This window comes from Pan paniscus, chromosome 1 (assembly GCF_029289425.2).
Source record: "Pan paniscus chromosome 1, NHGRI_mPanPan1-v2.0_pri, whole genome shotgun sequence".
NCBI classification, from domain to species: Eukaryota; Metazoa; Chordata; class Mammalia; order Primates; family Hominidae; genus Pan; species Pan paniscus.
Genome location: NC_073249.2, coordinates 95923399 through 95938427, shown reverse-complemented (window position 1 = coordinate 95938427; position 15029 = coordinate 95923399). Strand labels below are relative to the sequence as shown.

The window sequence follows — 15029 nt, the reverse complement described above, 5'->3', positions numbered from 1 at the left end:
AAGAAAATCGCTTCAACCCAGAAGGCAGAGGTTGCAGTGAGCTGAATTCGTGCCGCCGCACTCCAGCATGGGCGACAGAGCAAGATTCTGTCTCAAAAAACAAAAAAAGACTTCTGGGTCTTCTATATCTCTGTCTGGGTGGTCACCTTATAATTAAACTACTTTTCTGTATGTACATTATACCTCAGTTAAAAAAAAAAGTTTACGGGCCAGGTACAGTGGCTCACGCCTGTAATCCTAGCACTTTGGGAGGCCGAGACAGGCAGATCACAAGGTCAGAAGATTGAGACCATCCTGGCTAACACGGGGAAACCCCGTCTCTACTAAAAATACAAAAAATTAGCCAGGCATGGTGGCACGCGCCTGCAGTCCCAGCTACTTGGCAGGCTGAGGCAGGAGAATCGCTTGAACCCGAGAGGCAGAGGTCGCAGTAAGTCGAGATTGCTCCACTGCACTCCAGCCTGGGTGACAGGTCGAGACTACATCTCAAAAAAACAAAGGCTGGGTGAGGTGGCTCACATCTGTAATCCCAGCACTTTGGGGGGCCAAGGCAGGTGGATCACCTGAGGTCAGGAGCTCAAGACCAGCCTGACCAACATGGAGAAACCCCATCTCTACTAAAAATACAAAATTAGTCAGGCGTGGTGGCACATGCCTGTAATCCCAGCTACTTGGGAGGCTGAGGCAGGAGAATCCCTTGAACCCAGGAGGCAGATGTTGCGGTGAACCAAGATCGCATCATTGCACTCCAGCCTGGGCAACAAGAGCGAAGCTCCGTCTCAAAAACAAACAAACAAACAAAAAGTTAGCTGGGCGTGGTGGAACGTGCCTGTAGTCCCAGCTACTTGGGAGGCTGAAGCATGAGAGAATCAGGTGAACCCGGGAGGCAGAGGGTGCAGTGAGCCAAGATCGCGCCACTGCACTGCAGCCTGGGTGACAGAGCGAGACTCCGTCTCAAAAAAAAAAAAAAAGTTTACAGAAACTGATAAACAAGAGATTGGCAGTATTTCCTTGGCTTAATGCTGATGACAGTCAGGTACAAGAGGTACAGAACCAACCAGTCGTGGTGGCACATGCATGTAGTCCCAGTTACTTGGGAGGCTGATATGGGAGGATCACTTAAGCCCAAGAGATTGGGGCTGCAGTGAGCCACGATCGTGCCACTGCACTCTAGCCTGGGCAACAGAGTGAGACCCCGTCTCCCACAAAAATAAAAATAAAAAAAAAAGAAGAAAAAATAAAAAGAACGGAGACATCTGAGGGGCAAAGGAGACATGTTACTAAAAATTTATTGACAATATAATGATGTACTCTTGAATCTAAGATATGCAGTATTTGGGTCCTTCCTCTATCCATATAGCTTCAGTTACCTGTTTCTCTTTATCTACAAAGATGTCTAAGTCTGATGCTCACAGCTAAGGTTAGGGCTGAGTACGCTGTTCATTGAGACTTTTATACCTCTGACTTTGGAAATAAGAAAGGCTTTTCAAAAATCCATCTGGGCTGGGTGTAGTGGCTCATGCCTATAATCCCAGCACTTTGGGAGGCTGAGGTGGGAGGATCACCTGAACCCAGGAGTTCAAGACCAGCCTGGGCAACATAGCAAGACTCTGTCTTTAAAAAAAAAAAAAAAAAAAAGAATTAGCTAGGTGCTGTGGCATGCGCCTGTAGTCCCAGCTCCTCAGGAGGAAGTGGGAGGATCACTTGAGCCCAGTAGTTCTAGGCTGTAGTAAGCTATGATACAGCCACTGCACTCCAGCCTGGGCAACAGAATGAGATTCTGTCTCTTAAAAATATATTTAAAAAAAAATCCATCCAACAAGGAAGTCTCTAAATAGCATTAAAGAAAGCTGCATGAGATGAGGCATAAAACAGATCCTGGCTCCTAATATTAAGATAGTTGTCTATCCTGAATCAAAAGCACCACTCAAAGAAGAACTGGATTCTCCACTCCAACAAATAGGTCAGATAAAGGGGATAATCTGAAACAAAAGGGAAAGTAGGAGGGACCATAAAAACAGAATGGCTTGAGGGCCTGTAAGAGTGAACAGTAAAATTTTCTTTTTTTTTTTGTTTTTTGGAAATGGAGTTTCGCTCTTGTTGCCCAAGCTGGAGTGCAATGGCATGATCTCTGCTCACCACAACCTCCACCTCCCGGGTTCAAGCAATTCTCCTGCCTCAGCCTCCTGAGTAGCTGGGATTACAAGCATGCACCACCACACCCAGCTAATTTTGTATTTTTAGTAGACATGGGGTTTCTCCATGTTGGTCAGGCTGGACTCGAATTCCCAACCTCAGGTGATCCGCCTGCCTCGGCCTCCCAAAGTGCTGGGATTACAGGCATGAGTCACTGTGCCCAACCATGAACAAGAAAATTTTCAAGGTCAATGAAGCAACTCCTAATACTGACTGAAATATTAACTACAGAGAGTTCAGGAGATCATGCTATATTCTGCTAACACATCCATAAATTTCTTAAGGGAAAAAATGTCATCAAACTACAGATTTTATACTCATTGCTTTTTATATCCAAGGCAACATTAGTAAGACCCATTTTTGAAGGATCTTTTCAAAAAGAGAAATTGGTTAAACAAATACTTCCAGTTAATTAAAAAATACTGTGGTTATGGCTTTGGGAACTAAAATAGCTCTTAAAACACTTTTTTTTTTTTTTTTGAGACGGAGTGTTGCTGTCGCCCAGGCTGGAGTGCAGTGGCACGATCTCGGCTCAATGCAGGCTCCACCCCCCGGGGTTCACGCCATTCTCCTGCCTCAGCCTCCCAAGTAGCTGGGATTACAGGTGCCCGCCACCTTACCCAGCTAATTTTTTGTATTTTTAGTAGAGACGGGGTTTCACTGTGTTAGCCAGGATGGTCTCGATCTCCTGACCTCGTGATCCGCCCACCTCGGCCTCCGAAAGTGCTGGGATTACAGGCGTGAGCCACTGCGCCTGGCCAAAACACCTGTTTTTTAAAAATAAGAAGAAAAGATGAAAAGTACTCAAATCATCTGATTTTGGCTTTTCTGTTTCTTCTAATACGATGAGAACAGAATGATCTTATGCAAGATTGGGATATGTGAACAAAAGAAAGTTACCTCAAATAGGATTACTTGACTTTTGGTGCTAAGTATCTCAGACTACCCAATGTGGGTGCAAGAGAAAGATGAGTGCTTCTCAGGAAAATAACTGATGAGAGACTAAGTACATATTTTCTACAAAAAGTCAAAACTACATTATATTGCTCTAAAGTGTAAGTTTCTGCTTAAGAAAAATTTCTTCTATAGGGACCCAGAATTTATGTCTTCTAAAAATATCAACTATATTGTAATGAATTCAGATCACCACTCCTGCTATATAGGTTAAGGTCTCAAAGCTAGACAGTTGGCCAATATATTTAAAAAAATTTTTTTAAAGAACTGCTGAAAACGATGCACTTCCTCAGTAACTATATATGTTTCTATATTCAAATATTTCGTTCCCTGGGCCTGGCACGGTGGCTCACACCTGTAATCCCGATGCTTTGGAAGACCTCGACGAACGGATGGCTTGAAGCTAGGAGTTCTAGACTGGCTCAAGCAACATAATGAGACCCTGTCTCAAAAAACAAACAGAAAAAAAAAAAAAAAACAAACCCAGGCCAGGCACGGTGGCTAAAGCCTATAATTCTAGCACTCTGGGAGGCTGAGGCAGGCCAATCGCTTGAGTCCAGGAGTCTGAGATCAGCCTATGCAACACGGTAAAACCCCATCTCTACAAAAAGTACAAAAAAATTAGGCAGGTATAGCAGCACATGCCTGTAGTCCCAGCTACTAGAGAGGCTAAGGAGAGAGAGGATTGCTAGAACCCAAAGTTCAAGCCTGTAGTGAGCTATGACTGCACCACTGCATTTCGGCCTGGGTAACAGAGTAACAGCCTGTCTCAAAAAAAAAAAAAAAAAAGAAAAAGAAAAACAAAAAGAAAAGAAAAGAAAAAAGAAATTATAATAAACTACAAAAATACCAATCCCAAATCATATAGCTCTGGCAGGTATTTAAAAGATTCCAATCTTGGCTGGGCACAGTGGCTCACGCCTGTAATCCCAGCACTTCGGGAGGCCAAGGTGGGAAGATTGCTTGAGGCCAGAAGTTGGAGACCAGCCTGGCCAATACAGTGAAACCCCATCTCTACTAAACATACAAAAAAAAAATTAGCCAGGTGTGCCGGTGCACGCCTGTAGTCCCAGCTACTCAGGAGGCTGAGGCACCAACAAAGATAACCTTCCTACTCTGACCCTATTCTGAGCAAGTGAAAGCCTCCTAGTAAGTTCTAAATTCACTGAACAAAACCTAAATCTATTGAATAAAATAATCACCTTCACTGTAAAAGCAGAAAAATGAGATGAGGAGAAAGACAAGTGACCTATTAGAGCAAGAAAATCAGTCAGCAAAGTAATCTAACTTTTATTAGGAATTTGCCCTTACCTGCCTTAACATCTCCATTCCCTGAAAACAGTATGACCCTGCTGATGTAGCTGTGTTTGGCTCTCTGCCTCTGCCAATTAGAAGCTCAACTAGGAACCGTACATGCTCCTTACTCCTGAAGTTGCCCCTGATTTTAAAAGATTGTGAGGACAAGAAATCAGATTATCAAAACTTTTACACTTAGACTAAAAGTTGAGACATTTGAGGAACATTTCAAAGAAGACAATTTTTATCTTAAAATGTATACTCCAGCTGGGTGCGATGGTGCACACACCTGTAATTCCAGCTACTTGGGGAACTGAGGCTAGAGGACTGCTTGACCCAGAAGTTCGAAGCTGCAGTGACCATGCCTGTGAATATCCACTGCATTCCAGCCTGGGCAACATGGCGAGATCTTGTCTCTTAAAATAAAAATTTTAAAAAGCCTCCTTTGCCAGGCACACTGGTTCACACCTGTAATCCCAGCACTTTGGGAGGCCAAGGTGGGCGGATCACCTGAGGTCAGGAGCTCGAGACCAGCGTGGCCAACATAGTGAAACCCCATTTCTACTAAAAATACAAAATAGCCACGCGTGGTTGCACATGCCTGTAATCCCAGCAACTTGGGAGGCTGAGGCAGGAAAATTGCTTGAACCCAGGATGTGGAGGTTGCAGTGAGCCCAAGATCGCGCCATTGCACTCCAGCCTGAGTAACAACGACGAAACTCCATCTCAAAAAGAAAAAAAAAAAAAAAGCCTCCTTCTTCTCTTTCCAATAATTGGGCTGTAGTCACATGCCTGACAATCAAAATCCAAAGACAACTGTTTTTTTGAAAGGAAATGCTAATAAGGTATATAAGTGTTCCCAAAGGCACTTGAACACAGACAGTTCTCATTGCTGGCCAGCCACACTACTTCTCTCAAGTTTAGATTTCAATTGAGTTGTTTCAGAAACTCTTATAGCCTGTTGGTGCGGTTGTAAACTGGTACAAATTTTTGGAGAATAACTTAAAGTCTAACAAAATTGTAAAGGGGCATACCATTTGGTTCATTAATTACACTTCTAGAACTTTTACCTACAAATATACTTAAATGTGTAAAGATCTATGTAAGATGTTTCACTGGAAGGCTGGTTATCATAGCACACGTATACACAAATTGCAAACACCCTAACCGTTCCTCAGAAGTGGACAGATTAGGTAAATTAAGGTATATCCATACAATGAAATATTATACAGTCACTAAAACAATGAGCTGCAAATGTCATATATATATTCTATTAAAAAATTCTTTTTTTTTACTGGGCGCAGTGAGTGGCTCATGCCTGTAATCCCAGCACTTTGGGAGGCCGAGGCAGGCGGATCACGAGGTCAGGAATTCGAGACAAATCTGGCCAATATGGTGAAACCCCATCTCTACTTAAAAAAATACAAAAATTAGCCGGACGTGGTGGCACGCACCTGTAATCCCAGCTACTCAGGAGGCTTGAGGCAGGAGAATCACTTGAACCAAGGAGGCGGAGGTTACAGTGAGCCGACATCATGCCATTGCACTCCAGCCTGGGCAATAGAGACTCCGTCTCAAAAAAAAAAGAAAAGAAAAGAAAAGAATAGCTTGAGTATCCAGTAATATGACCATTAATCTGGGACCAGAATTCACCTACATCACAGACTGGCAAGCTTATTTTCTTTTTCTTTATTTTTTTGAGACAGGGTCTTGCTCTGTCACCCAGGCTAGAGTACAGTGGTGAGATCACAGCTCACTGCAGCCTCAACCTCTTGGGTTCAATCAACCCTTCCACCTTAGCCTCTCCCAAGTAGTTGCAACTACAGGCGTGTGCCATCAAGCCAGGCCCAGCAAGCCTTTTCTTTAGCCAGATAGTAAATATGTTAGGTTTTGGAGGCCTTAACATCTTTGTTGTGACTAGTAACTCTGACACTGTAGCAGCATGAAAACAACCAAAGACAATATGGAAAAAAAATGAGCATAGTTATTTCCAATAAAACTTTACTTATAAACACTGAAATCTGAATTTCATGTAATTTTCACATGTCACAAAATAATCTCTTGATTTTTTTTCAATGATTTAAAAATCATAAAAACTGGCCAGGCGTGGTGGTTTACCTGTAATCCCAGAACTTTGGGAGGCCAAGGTGGGTGGATCACTTGAGGTCATGAGTTCGAGACCAGCCTGGCCAACCTGGCAAAACCCCATCTCTACTAAAAATACAAAAATTAGCCAGGTGTGGTGGCCTGTGCCTGTAATCCAAGCTACTCAGGAGGCTGAGGCAGAAGAATCCCTTGAACCCGGAAGGCAGAGGTTGCAGTAAGCCTCCATAGTGCCACTGAACTCCAGCCTGGGCAACAGAGCAAAATTCTACCTCAAAAAAAAAAAAAAATTTATATGTTTGTATGTTAAGGCTGAGGCACAAGAATCGTTGGAACCCAGGTGGAGAGGTTGCAGTGAGCCAAGATCATGCCACTGCACTTCAGCCTGGGTGACAAAGTAAGGCTCTGTCTCTAAATAAATAAATAAAACTATCACATCTCCAAGGCAAAATGAGAATCAGGAACTTTAATAACGAGAGTGATGCGTAGAGGAGAAGTGCATTTGAGTTAAATTTATTCAAGATGAGACTTCATTGGACAACACCATTTTGATACTTCCATGGAAGTTAACTAGCTGATTGATTTTTCTTTGGTTAAAATGTCCAACTGCGCCCGGTGGCTCACACCTGTAATCCCAGCACTTTGAGAGGCCGAGGCAGGTGGATCATCTGAGGTCAGGAATTTGAGAACAGCCTGGCTAACATGGTGAAACCCATCTCTACTAAAAATACAAAAATTAGCCAGGCATGGTGGCGTGTACCTGTAATCCCACCTATTTGAGAGACTGAGGCAGGAGAATCACTTGAACCCAGGAGGTGGAGGCTGCAGTGAGCCACGATCGTGCCACTGCACTCCAGCCTGGGAGACAGAGCAAAACTCTTGCTAAAAATAAATAAATAAATAAATAAATAAATAAAATGAAATGGCCCTGGGGTCTACAGCCATACCACCCTGAACGTGCCCGGTCCCATCTAAAATGGCCTTGGGGCAACAGGGACAATCAGGAGGAGAGCAGGGGCCAATCAGACTCCGTCTCAAAAAAAAAAAAAAAAAAAGCCACGCACAGTGGTTCACACCTGTAATCCCAGCACTTTGGGAGGCTGAGGCAGGCGGATCACCTGAGGTCAGGAGTTCGAGACCAGCCTGACCAACATGGAGAAACCCCATCTCTACTAAACATACAAAATTAGCTGGGCATGGTGGCACATGCCTGCAATCTCAGCTACTCAGCAAGGCTGAGGCAGGAGAATCACTTGAACCCAGGAGGCGGAGGTTGCGGTGAGCCAAGATTGCACCACTGCGCTCCAGCCTGGGCAACAAGAGCAAAACTCCATCTCAAAAAAAAGAAAAAAAGAAAAAAAAAAGAATTTTCAGGATTTGGTAAGCCTATCATACTTACAGCCAAGGTGTAAAAAGTGCTGAATGAGGGTATAATTCCTACTTAAGGGGCACTTGTTCCTAATATGCAAGTTACTTAATTTATAAACATATTATACCTAGTATTATAATTATTGTAGTCCTTTTTTTGAGACAGGGTCTCACTCTTGTCACCCAGGCTCGAGTGAAGTGGCTCGAACATGCCTCAATGCAGCCTCGACCTCCCGGGCTCAAGGGATTCTCTTACCTCAGCCTCCTGTGTAGCTGGGACCACAGGCACATACCACCATACCCTGCTAATTTTTCTTATATTTTTTGTAAATGGGGTCTCACTTTGTTGCCCACTCTGGTCTCGAACTCCTGGGCTCAAGCAGTCCTCCCACCTCAGCCTCCCAAAGTGTTAGGATTACATGTGTGAGCCACCAAGCCCAGCTGCAGTCTTTTAATACATGTAGTCTTTAGTCTACTGACTGCATCTTCTTGTAATTTATCTTCATATCCTCTAACGTACCTATGTTTATATCTTTTACATACTACTTTACATAGTAGGCATACAAGAAATGTTATGTGGAGGCCTTTGCAGTTTCCCACAACCAGCAGATTTAAGTGGTTACAGCTGGCCGCGGTGGCTCACACCTATAATCCCAGGACTTGGGGAGGCCGAAGCGGAGGGATCACAAGGTCAGGAGATTGAGACCATCCTGGCTAACACGGTGAAACCTGATCTCTACTAAAAACACAAAAAAATTAGCCGGGCGTGGTGGCGGGAGCCTGTGGTCCCAGCTACTCGGGAGGCTGAGGCAGGAGAATGGAGTGAAACCAGGAGGCGGAGCTTGCAGTGAACCGAGATCGCTCCACTGCACTCCAGCCTGGGCGACAGAGCGAGACTCCGTCTCAAAAAAAAAAAAAAGTGGTTACAAAGTAAGCAGCTCTGACAGGCAGGACAAGAGACCAGACCCAAGTTTTCTCTCTATCAGAACAATTAACTATCATTTTTCAAGACAATAGGCCTAAGACAGAGAAAAGCATCTGGAATCTTCACTCCAGAAATTGGAAAAATAAACTCCTATCATTGCTCAGAGCCCTGGATTTTCTGCCATAGTTTGAGATTCAGGATTACAGATGAAATTATAAAATAAGACTTCATGAACTAGGCAATCAGCATTCCTAAACTAAGTTTAAATACTTTAAAGTACTTTTGAGTACTAGTAGTACTCAAATTGTTCAATGTTAACAAAATAATAGCGATGAAAATCATTAAATAGCAGAATTGCAAGCAACAGAAAAAGTACAGAATTTCCGTTAACAGGACATATTACAATATACCTAAATACTCTTTACCATATGCCTAAATATTCTTTCCCAATAAAGTTCTAACATTGGCCAAGTGTGGGGCTCACACCTGTAATCCCAGCACTTCGAGAGGCTGAGGCAGGCAGACAGCTTGAGCCTAGGAGTTGAAAATCAGCATGGGCAATATGGCAAAATCCCCTCTCTACAAAAAATACAAAAAATTAGCTAGGTATGGTGGCACGCACATGTGGTCCCAGCTACTTGAGAGGTTAAAGTGGTACAATCACCTGAGTTCGGGAAGTGAAGGCTGCAGTGAGCCGTGACTGCACCACTGCACTCCAGCGTGGGCAACAGCATGAGACCTTGTCTTAAAAATAAATAGATATGCCAGGCCCGGTGGCTCACGCCTGTAATCCCAGCACTTCGGGAAGGTAAGGCGGGCGGATCACGAGGTCAGGAGTTCGAGACCAGTCTGGCCAACATGAAGAAACTTCAGTCTCTACTAAAAATACAAATATTAGCCGGGCGTGGTGGCAGGCATCTGTAATCGCAGCTACTTGGAAGGCTGACACAGGAAAATCATTTGAAACTGGAAGACAGAGGGTTCAGTGAGCCAAGATTACGCCACTACACTCCAGCCTGGGTGAAACACTGAAACTCCATCTCAAATAAATAAATAAATAAATAAATATTAGCTTGTATATGTATAAAGAAACTCTAATACGACAGAAATGGAAAAACAGTGATGGGGTTTAAAACTAGGAAGTTAAAAGACAATGACAAGAAACTTTTCACTCTATATCTTAATTTTTTAAAATGTGAAAACAAACTTTAAAACAAGAAGAAAGTGCTCCAACCATAACAAAATGATTCATTTATAAGAGCAAAGATGTATGGAGCAACATAATTTTTCTTTTTTTTTTTTTCTTTGAGAGACAGAGTCTCGCTCTGTCACTCAGGCTGGAGTAGAGTGGCATGACCTCGTCTCACTGCAACCTCCACCTCCTGGGTTCAAGCAATTCTCCTGTCTCAGTTTCCCAAGAAGCTGGGACTATAGGCGTGTGCCACCAGGCCCAGCTAATTTTTTTTTTTTTTTTCTCAGACAGAGTCTCTTGCTCTGTCGCCCAGGCTGGAGTGCAGTGGCACATCTCGGCTCACTGCAATCTCCGCCTCCCTGCTTCAAGCAATTCTCCTGCCTCAGCCTCCCGAGCAGGTGGGATTACAGGCGCCTGCCACCACACTTGGCTAATTTTTCTATTTTTAGTAGAGACGGGGTTTCATCATATTGGTCAGGCTGGTCTCGAACTCCTGACCTCAGGTGATCTGCCTGCCTTGGCCTCCCGAAGTGCTGGGATTACATGCATGAGCCACCACCCTGGCCATAATTTTTGTCTTCTTTAGTAGAGACGGGGTTTCACTATATGTTGGCCAGGCTGGTCTTGAACTCCTGACCTCAGGTGATCTGCCTGCCACAGCTTCCCAAAGTGCTGGGGTTACAGGCATGAGCCACTGCACCCGGCCAAGAGCAACACAATTTCTAGCACATAAAGAAAAATACCCAGCCTGACCAATATGGTGAAACTCCGTCTCTAATAAAAATACAAACAATTAGCCGGGCGTGGTGGCAGGCGCCCTGTAGTCTCAGCTACTTGGGAGGCTGAGACAGGGAGAATCTCTTGGACCCGGGAGGCGGAGGTTGCAGTGAGCAGAGATCACGCCACCGCACTCCAGCCTGGGTGACAGAGCCTGACTCCGTCTCAAAAAAAATAAGAAAAATACAGTGATTCAAGGGCCTAAGTGAAATAAAAACTATCTATAACTGAGCAGAATCCCATTCAGATTTTTAGCCCAAAGTAAAAAACTATGTGAAGAGAAAAACCCATCCTAAAATTCATATGGCATCTCAAGGAAGCCCAAACAGCCAAAACAATTTTGGAAAAAAAAAAAAAAAAAAAAAAAAAGAACAAAGTCAGACGACTCATTCTTCCTGATTCCAAAACTTACTATGTAACTACAGTAATCAAAACAGTGTGGTAGCCCTGCATAGTGGCACCTGCCTATAATCCCAGCTACTCGGGAGGCTGAAGCAGGAAAACTGCTTGAGCCCAGGAGTTTGAAACCATGCCTGGGCAACATAGCAAGAACCAGTCTCTCAAAAACAAACAAACAAAAAAAAGCCGGGTGCAGTGGCTCACGCCTGTAATCCCAGCACTTTGGGAGGCCGAGGTGGGCAGATCACCTGAGGTCAAGAGTTCGAGACCAGCCTGGCCAACATGGTGAAACCCTATCTCTACTAAAAATACAAAAATTAGCTGGGTGTGGTGGCATACATCTGTAATCTCAGCTACTAGGGAGGCTGAGACAGGAGAATCGCTTGAAACTGGGAGTCGGAGGTTGCACTGGGCCGAGATCGCGCCACTGCACTCCAGCCTGGTGACAGAGGGAGGTTCCCTCTCAAAAAAAAAAAAAAAAAAGCTCCCCTCCCCCGCACCCCACACACACATACACAAAACAGTGTGGGGCCAGGCGTGGTGGCTCATACCTGTAGTCTCAGCACTTGGAGAGCCAGAGACTCTCTTGATCTCACTTGATTTGAGGTCAGGAGTTCGAGGCCAGCCTGGCCAATATGGTGAAACCCCATCTCTACTAAAAAATACAAAAATTAGCCAGGTGTGGTGGCGTGTGCCTGTAGTTCCAGCTACTCGGGAGGCTGAAGCAGGAGAATCACTTGAATCTGGGAGGCAGAGGTTGCAGTGAACCAAGATTGTGCCACTGCACTCCAGCCTGGGCGACAGAGCCAGACTCTGTCTTAACAACAAAAAATTAACACAAAATATTGTTCTTTTACAAGTTGCTGTAACACATTTACAGCAATACAAAAATGATACAATACAAAAAGTAAATTTTAAAAAATGAGAAAAAACACAAAATAAATGAAAGACTAAACAGAAGAGCTAACACTCTTAGATGTTTCATGATGTTGGACTTGAAAATGATTTATTAGACACCAAAAGCACAGGCAAAAAAGGAAAAAAAAAACAGATAAACTGGACTTCATCAAAATTAAATTTTTTGTGCATCTAAGGACACTACAGAGTGAAAGGGCAACCCACTGGATGAGAATCATATATGTGGATAATGGATTAAAATCCAGAATATACAAAGAACTCCTACAACTTAGAAACAAAAACAACAACAAAAACCCAATTAAAAACTAAGCAAAGGATCTGAATAGACATGTCTCCAAAGGAAATATACGAATAGCCAATAAGCACCTGAAAAGATGATCAACATCACTAATCTTAGGGAATTACAAATCAAAACCACAATGAGACAGCACCTCACATCCACTAGAATTCCTATTCAAAAACAAACAAACAAAAAATAATAACAAGTGTTGGCAGGGACGTGGAGGGACTGGAACCTTTGTGCATTGCTGACAGAAATGTAAATGATACAGTTACTGTGGAAAACTGTAACAATTACTCAAAAACAGAATTATCATGATCTAACAATTCCAATTCTGGATATATATCCTATATGCAAAACAATCGAAAGCAGGGACTCAAGCAGATATCTGCCCAGTCATGTTCACAGCAGCCTTGTTTGCAACAGCCGAAGGCGGAAACAATCCAGGATATCCACCAACCGATGAATGGATAAACAAAATGAGATATTTACATACAAAGGAATATTATTCAGCCTTAAAAAAATGAAATTCTGATACATGCTACAACATGGATAAATCATGAAGATATTTTCAGTGTAATAAGCCAGACACAAAAGGACAAATGTGGTATGATTCCATTTATATGAAGTACCTGAAGTAGTCAAATTTATAGAAACAAAGTAGAATGGTGACTGCCAGGAACTGCGGAGAGGGGAGAATGGGAGTTATAGTTCAATATATACAAAGTTTCAGTTTGGGAAGATGAAAAAGTTCTGGAGATTAATGCTGGTGTTGGTTACACAACATCAATGTATTTAATGCCACTAAACTGTATACTTTAAAAGGGTAAATTTTTTTTTTTTTTTTGAGATGGAGTCTCGCTCTGACACCCAGGTTGGGATGCAGTGGCGCGAGCTCGGCTCACTGCAACCTCTGCCTCCCAGGTACAATCAATTCTCCTGTCTCAGCCTCCTGAGTAGCTGGGACTACAAATGCCTGCCACCACACCCAGCTAATTTTTTTTGTATTGTTTGAGATGGAGTTTTGCTCTGTCACCCAGGCTGGAGTGCAGTGGCATGATCTCGGCTCATTGCAACCTCCGCCTCCTGGGTTCAAGCGATTCTTCTGCCTCAGCCTCCCGAGTAGCTGGGATTACAGGCATGCGCCACCACGTTCAGCTAATTTTTGTATTTTTAGTAGAGACCGGGTTTCACCATGTTGCTAAGGCTGATCTTGAACTCCTGACCTCATGATCTGCCCGCCTTGGCCTCCCAAAGTGCTGGGACTACAGGCGTGAGCCATCACGCCCAGCCTAAGATGGTAAATTTTATGTTATGTACATTTTAACACAAACACACACTCACGCACGCACACATCTATGTGCCAGGTTTACCATTATCTTTTTTACAAGAATGACTAACAGGCTGGGTGCCATGGCTCATGCCTGTAATCTCACCACTTTGGGAGGCTAAGGTGGGAGGACTGCTTGAGCCTAGGAGTTTAAGACTAGCCTGGGCAACACAGCAAGACCCCATCACTATAAAATTTTAAAAAATGAAAAGTGAAACATGACTAACATTTACTGGATATTTACTATCTGCCAGGCACAGAGAAGTTAAGTAAAAGATCTTACAACTAACTAAACGGTGGAGCAGAAATTTGAACCCAGGACTTTTTGACTCCAGAAACATACTTTTTTTCTTTTGAGACGGAGTTTCGCTCGTTGCCCAGGCTGGAATCCAATGTCACAATCTCGCAACCTCCGCCTCCCGGGTTCCAGCGATTCTCCTGCCTCAGCCTTCCCAGTAGCTGGGATTAGAAGCATGTGCCACCACGCCCAGCTAATTTTATGCTTTTAGTAGAGACAGGGATTCTCCATATTGATCAGGCTGGTCTTGAACTCCTGACCTCAGGTGATCCGCCCGCCTGGCCCTCCCAAAGTGCTGGGATTACAGGTGTGAGCCACCGCACCCGGCCTAGAAACATACTTAAAAAAAAAGAAAGAAAGAAAGAAACAAGGTTGTGTTTTATCCCCAAGGCTGGAACGCAGTGGTGCAATCCTAGGTCACTGCAGCCTCTAACTCCTAAGCTCAAGCAATTCTCCTGCCTCGGCCTCCCAAAGTGCTCTGGAACACGGATTACATCTCAGCACTTTAGGAGGCCGAGGTAGGAGGACTGCTTGAGCCCAAGAGTTCAAGACCTGCCTGGACAACATAGCGAGATTCCCATCCCCACAAAATTTATTTTAAAAATTAGCTGGGTATGGTGGCATGTGCCTGTGGTCTCAGCTACTTGGGAGACTAAGGCGCAAGAATCACTTGAGCCCAGGAAGTGAGGGCTGTAGTGAGCCATGATCACACAACTGCATTCCAGCCTGGGCAAGAGAGCAAAATCTTGTCTCATTAAAAATAATTTTTTTTTTCTTTTTTGAGACGGAGTCTTGCTCTGTCGCCCAGGCTGGAGTGCAGTGGCGCAATCTGGGCTCACTGCAACCTCCGCCTCCTGGGTTCACGCCATTCTCCTGCCTCAGCCTCCCGAGTAGCTGGGACTACAGGCGCCCACCACCATGACGACTAATTTTTTGTATTTTTAGTAGAGATGGGGTTTCACTGTGGTCTCGATCTCTTGACCTCGTGATCCA

General features: G+C 43.9%; 1 protein-coding gene across 3 annotated transcripts in view; it reads right to left on the bottom strand.

Annotated features, from left to right (window-relative positions):
- The window catches only part of GATAD2B (GATA zinc finger domain containing 2B), a 120745-nt gene that overhangs the window by 89506 nt on the left and 16210 nt on the right, over window positions 1-15029 (bottom strand). For 2 of the 3 annotated variants that reach the window (XM_055113584.2, XM_055113582.2), the window contains exon 2: window positions 5901-6019. The exons of the other annotated variant lie outside the window; for it this stretch is intronic. In XM_055113584.2, the coding sequence (XP_054969559.1) occupies window positions 5901-5983 (83 nt within the window). In that variant the 5' untranslated portion in view covers window positions 5984-6019. The remainder of the gene's footprint in view (window positions 1-5900; window positions 6020-15029) is intronic. 3 annotated transcript variants of the gene reach the window in all.